The sequence below is a fragment of the Acyrthosiphon pisum genome, chromosome A1 (genome assembly GCF_005508785.2).
Source record: "Acyrthosiphon pisum isolate AL4f chromosome A1, pea_aphid_22Mar2018_4r6ur, whole genome shotgun sequence".
In the NCBI taxonomy this organism is placed as follows: domain Eukaryota; kingdom Metazoa; phylum Arthropoda; class Insecta; order Hemiptera; family Aphididae; genus Acyrthosiphon; species Acyrthosiphon pisum.
In genome coordinates, this window is record NC_042494.1 from 26,953,899 (window position 1) to 26,969,564 (window position 15,666).

Here is a 15,666-nt window from a genome sequence, read left to right on the forward strand (position 1 = left end):
GTGCATTAAATAAATAAAAAAATAATTTATATTACGCTTAACCTAAATCTATAACATACGTCATTTTATTTTACTTACTATTATATATTATATACTTGTATAGTTTGGCGCTTGTTGAAATCCAAAACCAAAATAATTGTGTTTACGTATCTATATTGTCGAGCTTATAAAAAGGGGTAAAGTTAATAATTGCTCGGAGTGCACTGTAGGTATACATACGTTTACGTGAGCATTGTTCTTACCGGCACCGCCGATTTTACCTGCACGTTAATTATTTCTATATAATGTTATTGCGAATAATATAATACTTTATACACATTCGGAAGGTATTTTTTTACGTTACGGAAGATTCTCACCATGGCAAAGCAACCTGAAATCACCACCAGCAGCAACAACAACAACAACAATAATAATAATCACTGTTCACTTGACCGTGGCAGTAGGAAATAGGAATGAACCTTAGTCGTCGTTCTGTTCTGCCGAATGCACGTGCGCCTTTAGTATTTATACGCGTGTGGCGTGTACACGTCATATAAAACGGATATTATTATCACCGTCGTCCAACTGAGCAAATATACTTATAGACGGCAATTATTATAACTATTAACGTTTCATTTTTTTTCATCCTCTACACGGTGTTCGTATAGATATCTCCCACAAAGTGCAGAGTGTATCACAGTGTGTGTATTTATGCTTGTAACTCTAGATCACGCGGTCTACTACCTTTGGCCGTGTGCCCTCCACAATACCACGGTGCATAGCCATGTAGTCAATTACTTTTATTTTCAAGATTAAAACCTCCACCGCCACCTCCGGAGCCGCGTGACCATTGAAACGTATTATTTTGAACATTTTTTCCTCGTTTTCCACACTTCACATCTCTCTGTTGAATCCCAGACGAAAGCCCGATTTAAAAAAGGTTGGACTTATTTTGCTACTATCGAACAATTCCGAGCGCGTTTTTCAAATCGGACAAAAAGTCCAAAAATAGATATTTAATTCACTTAATTATATTATCTGATTATTATATAATAATAATAATTTATTATTACCTATAGGGGCTTTAGCTTATTCAATTATAGTCGAATAAATTTGTATTTTTGTACTTTTAGACCGATAACTCTCCTAGTTCAACCCGTATAATATTATTATTATAGTAAAAACGTCTCCTAGTAAATGTATTATTATATGTATAGGATATTATTTTGAGAGAAAAAAAAACTTATCATGACGGAAAACTATGTAATAAGAACAATGATAAAAGAAAAAAACCAATCTTGTTTTCCATTTTTGCCTTTCGTTCTGGTTGTTATCTAGACCGCAGATCTTCGCGGTTTTCTGATTCTACGGCCTTCACGGGCTGCGAGTCTGTTTTTTACTCACTTCATACGTCGTCATCTGTTCCGCTCGTCGACCGCACAGATTACCCGGCGAACGAATAATGTAATGTGCGCACAACCGTTTCCGTCGTCAATGTCATGTATACGTAAAATGTAAAACATTAGCACGTAACTGCGAGTCGAATTTCAGTCAAAAGCTTTCGATTTTTTTCCGTCCGCATTTGTAGACGTTTCATATCGGTTATAACGACAAAGATAACGTCAGATTTCTTCCTTCTCTCGCTCCCCTCAACGCCATAAACACTATCGACCACGTTAAAATGTTTTTATTATTTCTTTTATTTTAACAAGCGCATTACTACTTACAACTTTTCATTCTTTGCGCGCACACAATACACAATCGTCGTCGTCGTTGTCGTTGTTAACCGGTTTCAGTTCCTCGAATTCTTCTTCGCCGCCGCACGCCTTCACCGAGCACATATTATTATTATTATTACCTTTACAACTGCTGCATTGCGCTCGTACTCGGGACTCCATATTATATTATTATACACATTACACACACAATATGATACGAAATAATAGCCTTTCGTTCCCGTGGCGTTCGAGATCGATTTTTTTTTACACAATAGGCCTCCGACGATGCCGTATTATTTTATCATTATTATAGTATATGTGAGTATAATATACCTAATATCGTTGATTATATGATACAATATATAGTGTGTAGTATTATATAATCAATGATAATATAATTTATTATATTATATGTTTTAAATATTATAATAATATAATATGTACGCACAGAGGGATAGATAGAAAGATTTACACAAACCGGTTTAAAAAGATTGTCTTCTCCCTGCAGTAAGTTGTAGTCGACCCGAGTCGCAGACATCGTTTTCGCGCATCGGATACCCAGAAATCGAGCATCGTCGACGTTTGCGTACTCTGTGACGACGCCGTCGCCGCCGCGGTCATGTTTACGTACCGCGGTGGTTCCGGTAATTACCGCGAAATATATTCCATTTGCCACCGGCGCACCGGTGTGTGGAGAGCTGCGTTCGATGAATATTCATTTGGTTTTAACGTCGAATAATTAACATCTGTCCCAGTACGTCCGGTGCGCGAAATCCGTGAACGAAATATGTGAGTAGGTATACGCGAATTTTATATCAATTTTATGTTAGCTCCTCTTAGCTCCTCCGACATCTGCAGCGGCGGTGGTCGTTCCTCGCGTTGTTTTGTATACAGTTCACACACACGTATACATGCGACTTATCCGATAGATTTATCGTCGGAATGTGCTCGTTTTTATTTATTTTTATGTAAATGTGTGCGAGCGTGTCGTGTGCGAGGTCTCTCGAGAATTTCTGTTGGGCTAGGTCGCGGGGGGAAGAAAAAAATGCGCATCTCGCCAGACGTTTAAAAACAACGCACACACGAAAGCAATTAATCTCCTGGGATTCGTATTTTTCCCCCCACTAACCAAACAACAATAAGGCAGAAATGCCGCGTGCGTGTGTGTGTATGTGTGTGCGATATCTATTCGTTTCTATTTCTATACATAAAATGTTATTACTATTGCAAGAGTGCGGCCGTCGTATCGGCGACTGTTGCGAAACACGAACGGCCTTGAACGTCGCTGTCGTCGTCGTCGAGCGATTTTTCTTTAGAATAATAATAATAATGATAATATAAAAAAACTCGTCTATTATATATTATTATTATTTACTCATCCGGTCGCTTTTAACGTCGCCTTGTATAGGCGTGATCGTGTCCGTTTTCAGATTTCGATCGAATGGGAAAAATAGCAATGATTTTATGACGTAAGCGCCAAAGATAAAAAAATTGTATAGGTACCACAATTATATTTTTATAATATCATTGCTATATCATAAGAGCAAAATATTAAGGTTCTTAATAGAACTAATCGAATTTTCGTTGATATAACTAGAAATATTTTATTTTTAACCTGATCAGCTATTAAAATATAACGGTAAAACAAAAAAAAGTATTCGGTAATTTGGAATAAAAAAGTATTTTAAATAAGTATCCTGGGGCATTAATTGCTTGCTCGCTGTCTAGTTTTGGTGCTTTTTTAGGGTTCCGTACGGTAAAACGGGACCCTATTACTAAGGCTCCGCTGTCTGTCCGTCACCAGGCTGTATCTTATGAACTATGAAAGTTAGAAAGTTGAAATTTTCACAGATTATGTATTTCTGTTGCCGCTATAACAACAAATACTAAAAATCCTAGAATATATAATATAAGCAGTGTTGCCAACATGTTTATAGCTGATGATGGTACGGAACCCTTTGTGCGCAAGTCCTACTCGCACTTGGCCGGTTTTTTTTAAACGCATACCGCTAAATAACATCGTCGCCCGCATATAATACGGTCAATCGCGCGAGTATATTCGAGGCCCGCGTAAACAAGTAACCAGGCCTCCCCCGTTGGCGGCGGTGGTTCTCTGCTGCGGGTTACTTGGGCCCGCGTCGGTCTGTGGAGGACATTGCAGGTCACAGTCGTCATTCTGATAAATAATATTATTACTATGGACACCGTTCGAAAACGCACTGCGCAGCCACAAAATAACTACAACGATACGATACTATCCGATTCGAGGGGCATTAACCCCGCGTGACGCAATGCCGCACATGGTATTATTTGTTATTATATTGTGTACAACAAATATATATTATATATTCGAAAAGATTTTTGGAGGGAAAAGATTTGTGTATAATAATAATGTATAGCCGTATAGGTATATTTCGTTCTCGATCACAAGGTCACTGGGTTCGTCCACTCCACGACCACGGTGCCGGTTGTTCCCAAACAGGTTTTCGGGTTCTGTTTACTTCCTCTTCTCCCACACCCCGGCCCCATGTCCACCACTCACCCGAGACGAAAGTAAAACATAATATTATAATATAGGTACCTACAAATTATATTCTAATATATTAATATATATACAATATCGTATTATATTGGTATGTAATGATGTTTTCGTTTTTGTTTAACCGTTGTTTATTTTTCTTCTATGTGCAGTCAAAGAAGAGTTGTCTCCGCCGAACAGCCTGTCGGGAGTCAGCAGCCATTCGGATGGGTTGAAGAAGAAGAAACTCAACCACTCGCCCGTGACTGGCGTCGTCAACACCGCGGCATCGGGCCCCGGAGGCGGCGTTGGTGGCAACGTGCTGAACAACCGACCTCCCGAAGAGCTTTGTCTGGTGTGCGGCGACCGGTCGTCCGGTTACCATTACAACGCGCTGACATGCGAAGGGTGCAAGGGGTTCTTCCGGAGGAGCATCACCAAGAACGCCGTGTACCAGTGCAAGTACGGCAACAACTGCGAAATCGACATGTACATGAGGCGGAAGTGCCAGGAGTGCCGGCTGAAAAAATGCCTCACCGTCGGCATGAGGCCTGAATGTAAGCGCTACACTATAATAAAATAGAAAACTGATAAATCACAGAAAAATAAAATATGTCGGTTTTTTCTGGACTGCTAGAGTATAACGTAATACACACGCGGAGTCTATAATAATATATAGGAACACTGCTAGTATTAAATGTACGTTAATATTGAATAATAGTTGATCTCCGGATTTCAGAAGAAACCTGTTATTTTACGAGCGAAGACCATATTATTATGGCACGTTTAGGCACTGGAATTAAATTTTTATTTTTACTATAGGAGACATAATTCATAATATTGCAAGATCTGACAAAAATTACTGTAAAAATAGGTATTTATTTAATAATACAATACGTCGGACCAATAAGTACAAAATAGGTGTTCACTAGTTGCATGATCCCATCACCCCCTTTTGAGTTTTTAGAATTTTTTGCTTGGTGTTTGTAATTAAATTAATGTAGAATCATACTGCAGACTGTAGAGGGCCACTCAAAATAATTTTTTTCTCTTGAAATCCACTGTTGTGAATTTGAGTGACGGTATTAAAAATAAACGCTATTTAAAACGGTAACTTTATGTAAAAATAGGTTTATTCAAAAAATTTAAAATTAAATTTTATTTTTGATTTCTCACGAAATACCATTATTGATACATTTTTAGTAGAGTTAACCGTTATTCACTTCAACAATTATAAAGCGCAATTCGAAATGCAAATTGACAATCTATTGATAATCATATATTTTACTAGAATAAAAAATATAGCACGAATGTTAGGACCAAAAAATTAATAATAACGCTACAAAAAATACACCTCCGTCGATGGCTATTACGTTTCTTAAATTTTTTGATTACTTGTTATGTTTGAAAAATGTGTTAGGAATGTTAGGGCGGGGCGTGACAAGCTGTGCAGCCCATAATAAATACTAAAAATAAGTTCTGAATTAAATAATTTTACAAACGTTTATATAATAAAATATATTACTATTATTATTATTAATTGCTATGTAATTAATGGCCATACAATCAAGTACATTGTCTCGTTAAATATGATGGTATGCATAGGTATAGTACAAGTTCACAGTCGACTAACCATAACATAACATAACTCATAATAACACGGAGTCACGGACATTTAACTATAAAACATGTTACATACTTTTATGCAAACACGTATATACACTATACAGTATACATATTACATTAGTATTGTATAGCCGCGATTAGTTTAGTTAAAGAGACAAACAAACATATTTATATTTTGAATTGGTACTAATAGAAACGAGGAATATTGCATGTCTTATCAATATTATACGATTAGTGACTTTTATTTTCATAAAATTTTTTTAAGGACATTGAAAAGATGTAAAAACCTTTGGGTGGTACATGGGTTGAGAATTGAACACTAGTTGTATATTAGAAACATTTTACGATTTTTCAAATTTGAAACTCCAATCACATATTTTTAATAAAATATGTTGGACAAAATATCGTATACATATTATACACATACACTTTCGCCCAAAATCCAAATCATACAATCTTCGTATGTAAACAAAATAATTGTTTTTCGAATTGAATGAAAGTCGAATTGAATGCAGCATAATTGGTTGGTACATTATTTCACACGAACCAGAAAAGTGGCCAATTGAAAGTTTTCTATTTTCCTGTGATATTTATAAATATAATAATATTAAGGAGCCCGGTGCGGCGGTACTAACTATTCGATTTACGCATATCGTCGATATCTTGTTCGAAATTGTCCATTTACTAAATTGATTGTGTATTTCTGTGTGTATGTGTGTATGTGAAGGGGAGGGGATGCCAAGACTGTGTGGTGGTTTGCTGAGTTCTGTTCTAACCTGCTATACACATAGAGATTACCACTATTTTTACCAGTTACCACTATTACCGCATATACGTCTTACATACTCGTATAATTTATCATTGACGAATAATACCTAGCTACGAGTACGACTGCTGCACGAAATATTATGACGTGAAGTGTCCGCATGGCACGGACGGCACATATCCGCAACAACGAGAATTTGAATACTCATGCCGTGTAAACAGTGCCGCAACTTGGTACATATTGGTGGGTGTGCGACCAATGAATAGGGCCCACGTACAGAGGCACTACTACTATTGAGGGGGGGGGCTAAAGATTCAGACTACGATTCAGACCCCTCAAAAAAATATTCCTAATTTATTTATATATAAGCTGCTTATAGGTTATTTTAAATTAATAGTTTTGTTAGGTGGGCTGTAGCCCCCCAGAATTTTACCCCTAATTGCGATTATGCTCATGTACCGATTGGTCATTAAATACATATTGCTTCTTGTTTTTAGCTAAATACATTATGTTATGCAGTTATTATAATATATATACACTGCTATACTGCTTACAGATAGGTGAAGAGCATTGAACACATTGTACACTGTAGTGATTGTACACATATAGGTGAGGACTGAGGAGCAAAATGGTATGCAACCATTTATTTTATTTTTTGTCCCGATTTAAATGCAATAAACCATCAGCCGTCACAACATAACAAAATTAAGAAATTCGAAAATATAATATTGCCGGTATAATTCAGCCCCCTGCCATTCGAAATTATTATTTTTATTATTTTGTTAAAAATATAGTTAGGACTTTGTTTTATATTATAATAATAAAAGTGATTCTAATGTATTCATTAGTTTCTATTTTTTGATAAAATAATAAGATAGTAAGATACCACTTTGTGAAACACCTTAAAAGAAAAAAAGTTCCAAATAGTTCGGCTACTGGCCCCGGGGCCTATTGTTATAAATTAACGAGGGGCCAGGGGGTTCTTCGCACCCCTAGCACCCCCGGTTGTTGCGGCATTGCGTGTAAACTATGACAGAAAATCGAACTTGACCAAATCCCCGCGCCCTCGATGTAATAGGTAGTCGTGTAAGCAACCTTGACCGGCTGTGGTAGTTATGACACTTTAATAGCGAGCTTTTTTTTTATGTTGCGTACGTTGACCTTTTTTCGCCGTTATTATACTATATTATTACATTGGTATCGATCGACTCGCCGAGCATTTTTACTCGCGATTTCACACCGCATACTAAATTACGGTGGGTCTTGAATTATTGTTTCTTGAATAATAAATGAATTTCAAAGGCAAAACACGTAGAGGTTCGGAAAACGCGGTTCGTATTGCCGTACTACCAAGCCGTGCTCGATTAATTCGTGCATTTTACCTTGCCCGACGACGGTACTAAATAAATGCTCTACTACACTAGTCCGGTGTAGTGTAATGGCTTTCTATTCGTATACAACCTATCTGTTGTTTTCGACGTGGCCGCACACGCACAGACAATCATCGGTCGCCATATAATGTGCTATTATAGCGACCTCAACATTATAATATGGACTTCGTGACTGCATGTCGCGTCGTTATCTTATTTTTATTTTGAAACGTTCTCTGGGATGAATGGTTAAAACCAAATCGTCTTTTACGGTTTTTCTTGTATTCCGTATAATAAACAATTTATGGATCATTTTAGAACATATTTTTAACGTTTGACAAATAAATAATAATACTTTTAATAAGATTCATTGGCTGTTTCTCAAAATGTTGAGGAGTTGACACTAATTAACACCGTCGCACACTCGGCAGACACTTTAGAAGTTTTATCATACATATAATAATGTTTATGTTTAGGTATTATTTTAATGTGTTGTAGTGCTATTATTAGTATCTTAAAATACATTTTATATAATAAAAATCTTGTTCGACTTTTATTAGGTCCCGCTATAATACAAGACTTAAAATACTTAGTATTTTTTTTACTCATTTTTTGTAGATGTCTTGTAATTTTTTTTAATAATTATAATAGATAATGTATGAGTATGTCTTAACATTTTGAAGCGTTCGCACATTATAATAATCATTAATTAGACATTATGCCTCCGAGTGAAGTCCATTATTATAATGGGTAATTTGGTATTTATATAAATATTTATCAAATAAATCTTTTAAAGTTGTTACAATATATCCATTCATAGTTCCAAGGTAATATTAACGTATAACATCCGTAAATTGCGCATCGAATAAATGTAATAGGTCATTAATATTCTATTAAAATGTATACTAATAAGTATCTAATAAACATACAATTTTAATTGTTTTAAATTGTGGTGTGCCATAACATGTTGTTATGTTGTTATTTTGACCTACAAATATTTGTTTAGTTATACCTTAAAATGATTGCATAGTTTTTAAATATGACATTGTTTTTTAGGTGTTGTACCTGAAGTTCAATGTGCAGTAAAAAGAAAGGAGAAAAAAGCTCAACGAGAAAAAGATAAACCAAATTCTACTACAGATATTTCTCCAGAAATAATAAAAATAGAACCTACAGAGATGAAGGTAATTACAATCATAATAACTTCTATACAATTATTTTGTATTAATATCTATAATGTTTGTTTTTATCTTAGATTGAATGCGGTGAACCAATGATAATGGGCACGCCTATGCCGACTGTACCTTACGTGAAACCGTTGAGTTCTGAACAAAAAGAACTGATCCATCGACTTGTCTATTTCCAGGATCAATATGAAGCTCCTAGTGAAAAGGACATGAAACGTTTAACAATAAATAATGTAAGTACTTGATTAAAAAATATATCCATAATTCACATCAGTAATTGTAATTTATTTATTTATTTATTTATTTTCATAGCAAAATATGGATGAATACGATGAAGAAAAACAAAGTGACACCACATATCGAATCATCACTGAGATGACAATACTCACAGTTCAACTCATTGTAGAGTTTGCCAAACGATTACCAGGTTTTGATAAACTTGTAAGAGAAGATCAAATCACTTTACTCAAGGTAATTATTTGCCACTATAAATACATTTTTTCTGTATGATTGTCTTGATGTTATTTATTTATTTTGTAAATATAGGCTTGCTCAAGTGAAGCTATGATGTTCAGGGTAGCAAGGAAATATGACATCACCACTGACTCAATAGTGTTTGCTAACAACCAGCCATTTTCAGCCGATTCTTATAACAAAGCTGGGTTGGGAGATGCCATTGAAAACCAACTGTCATTCAGTCGGTTTATGTACAATATGAAAGTGGATAATGCAGAATATGCATTGTTGACCGCCATTGTCATATTTTCAAGTAATTATATTTTACTAATTTATGAATTATAACTATGCTATAGTAAAATTGTAGAAATAAATAATTTTTTTTTTCATACATTTTTAGGTAGGCCAAATTTACTAGATGGTTGGAAAGTGGAGAAAATTCAAGAGATCTACCTAGAGTCCTTAAAAGCTTATGTAGATAATCGAGACCGTGACACAGCAACTGTCAGATATGCGCGACTTCTCTCGGTACTTACAGAGTTGCGTACATTGGGCAATGAAAACTCTGAGCTATGTATGACACTGAAACTGAAAAACCGAGTAGTACCCCCATTCTTGGCCGAAATATGGGATGTCATGCCATAGTAAATTGCTTCAGCTAGTTACCTTGTACCTGGTCACACCATTAGTGTCACTTGGTATTATTTTGAAGACTGTCAATATTTTTTGTTCGTTCAGACCCCTGACAACCACTTGGCAAATATGTGTAGCTCTGAACATCAATTTGCTATTGTTCTACTTCTTGGATGACTATTTAAACTACAATTACAATAATCTTAATAAAATAGAAATATTGAAAATTAACTATCTATCTAGCATGTCAGGTAATAATATTAGTTAATGTGTTGTCTTAAATGTGCTTAAAAACAGCTAAATATTTAAAGTTTGAAACTGTAGGTAAATTAGGAGTTGTTTTTAAACACATGGTGTATAGGAAAATGTTAGCACTCTTAGATTTTGTGTTAGTATATTTGAATTCACTCCTAAATTAAGACATAGTACTGTTAAACAGAATTTGTTTTTAACTAAGAATTTTTAACTATGAGGGTGCTATATTGTTTCTCTGTTATCCTCGTGTGGTTTTTGAGACTGTATGTTTTGTACCTGCGTGTTGGATTTTTTCTTTTTAAAATTATATGTATATAAATATATATATACATTATATATATATTTATAAATGTTTATCAATAAGCCAATTAATTTTATTATAACAAATTTATATAAATATATTTTTTTTTTTATATGAAATGTAAGAAACATCATTTCTATTCGCGAAACTGTGATATTAGTTTTTAATAAATTGTATATGATAAATAATATATTGTGTATACTAACATCTATTAGTTAATAATCATAGGGCGTTTGATGTAAACGTGTACAAACATAGGTTCAGGGCTTTAGGTAAATGTGGCACTCTTTTATGTACATAATTATAATATTATTATTTTTTTATTACTTATTATTGTTATGCTTTCAAAACCTAAATAAGCAATTCTGTTAATGGAAAGTATTTTATAGCAAGTGTATTTAATTACAATATATTAGAAACAGTTTTGATTAGATGAAATTCTATATATTTTAAGTACAAAAACAAAATTACAAATAGGAAATTAAAATAGCTATTATTAATGTGTGTTTGTGTGTGTATTGAGATGAAGACTGTAAACATCAACGTTTAGATATTTATATTATTTTATTATTATTAATATTTTAGACCAATTGTCTTCTAATTGCTTTACTGATTTCTTTCTTAATGATCAATAACTTTTAGGCCGGTTATCGTTTTCCTTTTTTATTTATTATTTTTGTTTTCATTTAATATTAATTCGGAACATTTTTGGTTTGGTTCAATAGCTTTAATGATAGCTTATAAAATTATAACTTCAGTATGATAGATACTTATACATTTTCCTTTACTCTGATAACCATATATTATATTCTTTTTTTATGTTGTTTTTTGTTATTGTCAGTAAAACCAAATTGATGTATCCTACCAGTGCAATAGTTATCAAGTTTATTAAATGTTGTCCATAGTTTTGTTTTCACGGAAAAGGAATTATCTGGTGGTATATAATTTTATATAAATATTAATTAAATACCAATTTTTCTTGGGTCATAAGTGTAATTGTTTGTTTTTAAGTAGATGGAATAATTATTATATTTATAAATTGGAGTGTACTTGGTGTTATTTTCTAATATTATTACTACTAGATATCAGTTATTTGACACAAATTATAGTGTGGATTTAATATCAGACAATTTTTTTTAAAAATAATTTGGTTACCTGCTGCATTGTAAAATCTTCTCTGAATAACTTAAGTTAATTAAGTTTTATTTTTTCTCATCATTTTGTCTGTCTGTATCATGATTTTCTTTTGTTTGAAATAACATTTGAGTACACTCTAAATCTACTAGTTGAAGGTACCCACTGTTATATTTCCTTAATATTGTAATTTATTTTAACAACACAAAGAAAAAATTAGATTACTGAGAGGAATAGTTTAATGTGTTAAAAAAAGCTCTTTACCAACCGATTCAATTTGGAAATTCCTACCTGATATTATGATATTTTTAAGAGATAAATAGTTTATATAATTTGTAGATGAAATGATGTTTTTTACATTCTATTTATTTGAGTTGATATCTTCAGTAAAAACAATTTCACTCGTAAACGCAGAAAAAACTGCCACTTGTCAGTTTTAATACAATTATATATTTATAATGTTATGTACATTTTTATGATTACTTTTGTGCAAATGTTAATTCTTAGGAAATTGAGTGTAATTTTAATATTTTTTTTTGTAAAGAATTTTTTTTTTTTTTTAAATACCATTGAAAAATGATCTTGTTCTTTTTTTTTATAGAAATAAGAATGTGTATTGTCATAAAAATATTATTTTGACCATAGAAAATATAAGAATCCAATGTTAATAATTATGTGTTACGTACAACAGCCTCACGTTTGTTTCCAAATCTCCGGTATTCTATTTTTTATATAATAACATTGAATTAAAATATTGTATTCCATCAGAATATATTTATTCTATACAAGTTTAAAAAGTGGCCTTAATTTGTAGCTAGTACCAAAAGGTCAAACATTAAACTCTTATGTTTAAGAGATTATGACTACCGTTGTGTGAACTGCATTCTGCACCAAAGACACTATTCATATTTAAAATGTAACTCGTTTGACCTTGCGCGTACTGGCAACTTTGGAGTGTACCGTTTAATTTTATCATATCTATGTAAAACTATATATAAAATATTAAAATTATTTAAACAAGTTAATTTTAACTTAGACGTTTTATCACGCATAGAATTTCTAAATTCACTGCCCTTCGAAACGATTATGCCGTATTTCAGCGCACTTGTGCAGTTAAATCTCACATGCCACTGCCATTTTTTTCTTTTTATACTCAAAAAAAAAAATTTATTTATAAAAAAATTTGTTTTTATTACAAACGTTTGATATTGTCTCAAGTAACACGTTAATATTCTCTCACTGAAAATCAGTGTATGTAACCCGTTCAGTTTGTTTAGAATGCTAATACTCTGGATAAAAAAAAAAAACGTTCTACAAGTATTAACGGTAATTAGAACTTTTTGTACTTTTTTTGTTTTTATATTATATTTTTTACATGTATATAAATACGCCAAGTACATTCTTTAGTTGCGCTTTTTTTTTTACGAAATTTTGATATTAGCTACAATTCGGTTTTATAGTTATAAAATATATTTATAATACTACTACTATTACTACTACTACTACTACTACTACTAATAATAATAATAATAATAATAATAATAATAATAATAATAACAATAATAATATTATTAATTATAATATTATTATAGTACGTGAAAGAAAATAAAAATTTGTACTTTTGTAGATCACGATTATAATATAACTACTTAATTTTGAGTGTATATTCTAGTGTGACGCATTGCATAATATTGTGTAGACAGTTTAGATTATTTAGATGATAATGATATTATTATAGTATACAGTCGTTAACTTTTACCGAATAGGTATGATATAGTGTGTGGGGGGGAGGGGACCTTAAGGTTGCAGCAAGCTGCTGTAACCGTGGTAATGAATATACCCACGACATGTTAAGGTCTTTAATATATTAATATTGTAACTACGATAGTTATAATGTTGTTAGATGCACAGTAAATTGCAACAATAATGGTATTTTTTTTTTTTTAATTTTCCATTTTATACTTTTTTTTCAATTGGGTGCGCATTAACTCCTCAATGAGACTGACGGGATGAAAATTATGTAAAATACGGCTGAAAATATGTAAAAATGTTTTATCATATTGTTTGCAGTAGTAAATTTAAAATCTGTCCATCTATTGTACGCAGGAAAAAAACTTAACATTTTGTTTTATTTTTTTCCAATTACCTATTCAATTATTGTTATGTTCTACGACATAAATAGAATACTGTTTTTTTTCTACATATATCCGCGTTGTTGTGTGTAGACGTTACACGAGATAATTTGTTTTGATATGTAATAAAAGACAAGAAAACCTATTGGCGCGCGCGTGGAAAAAAAAAAATTGTATATTCATACGGAACATTTTCGAACATTATAATACAAAAAAACACTGTGTGACGAAAACTATTAATTAACATTATAATATATATTATGTTATATTAGTGCGGAAGAGCTGTTGTTAAAATTACGCGGAACACATTTTGTAAAAAAAGAAACATATGATAAAAAAAAATAAAAAATAAAGGACTATAAAATAATATTATTTGTTATTGTTTTTTTATGGTATTATTATATTGTCGATTGGTCGTTTCAGTTTTTAGTGTCTGTGCTAAAATGTTAGAAGGCCAATATTTTAAATCATAACCAGACAAAATAATGGCGTACCTACCTACAGTTAGATAGCCATATAATACCTATGTATAGCAGTTGAGCTGTATATATACCTATAGTGGCTGGAGGTGATAAGATTAAAATATAAACAACTAGGAATGCAATTTTTAGACATTATTTTTCTCGACATTTTGTTGGGAAATTATCAATTTTTGTGATTTCTTATAAAAAACGATTTGATGGTTATGACTTGAATTTTGGTGCATGTCCAATGATTGTAATATGTAAAAACAACAACATTGTGTCTTGTAAAAATTATATTTTTATTATGATTTCTTCTATTTATGTATTATATCAGTGCCGCAGCCAGAAAATTTTTTTCAGTCGGGCACTTAATTTTTTTCTCTAGTTTTTGTTATGCTAGAATATCTTCTTATTACCTAGGTATTAATTTATGACCCCGTTGTTCACAGACCTTTAAACACATGAGTACCTACTATTTTCTCTTGAAAGTAGAATACTGTTAGGAACGGTATACCTATATTATTAACATTATTATAAAGTATTTTATCATTATTGATTTTTTTATTCAAATAACATTAGGTAGAACCAATAATAAAATAATAACAATATTAATGATAAATAATAATGGTTTTAAAATCATAATTTATAACTTGTCAAATACATAGTATAATATAAAACAAAGAATGGTAATACAAAAATGTTGAATATCTAGCTAAAATCATAGAAGATTATAATGAAGGAAATAAACAAGTTTAAATAACCAAAAACATAATAAAATACCTATAACTGTGTTATTATACAGAAAAATATACTTGTATTTCTTATACGTCGATGGTTATCGTTATTATGACATATATGAATTAATTTACAAAATACGTAACGGCAGGCAGTACGGTCCACAAAAAAAAGATTTTTTATAATCCTAAATAATATAATATTTCTGTAGTTAAGTTTCTCACCATAGTTGGTCAATTGTCAGCAAAAATGTATTTAAAAAGCAATATAAATACAAACATTAAATTCAGAATATTGACTTAATCTTAGATTTTTAATATACTCATTGGGGCTTTTGTTTTATTTGTGGCAGGTAAAAAAAAAAACGTTTTACAAAAAATAGATGTAAACAA

At 32.0% G+C, this 15,666-nt stretch overlaps 1 protein-coding gene across 3 annotated transcripts in view; it reads left to right on the plus strand.

The window, feature by feature from the left end:
* The window catches only part of Ecr (ecdysone receptor), a 40,959-nt gene extending 27,689 nt beyond the window's left edge, over positions 1 to 13,270 (plus strand). For 2 of the 3 annotated variants that reach the window (NM_001159359.1, NM_001159360.1), the window contains 6 exon segments: positions 4,389 to 4,772; positions 9,034 to 9,161; positions 9,233 to 9,397; positions 9,477 to 9,635; positions 9,711 to 9,933; positions 10,021 to 10,265. In NM_001159359.1, the coding sequence (NP_001152831.1) occupies positions 4,389 to 4,772; positions 9,034 to 9,161; positions 9,233 to 9,397; positions 9,477 to 9,635; positions 9,711 to 9,933; positions 10,021 to 10,265 (1,304 nt within the window). 3 annotated transcript variants of the gene reach the window in all.
* The last annotated feature ends 2,396 nt before the right edge of the window (positions 13,271 to 15,666 follow it).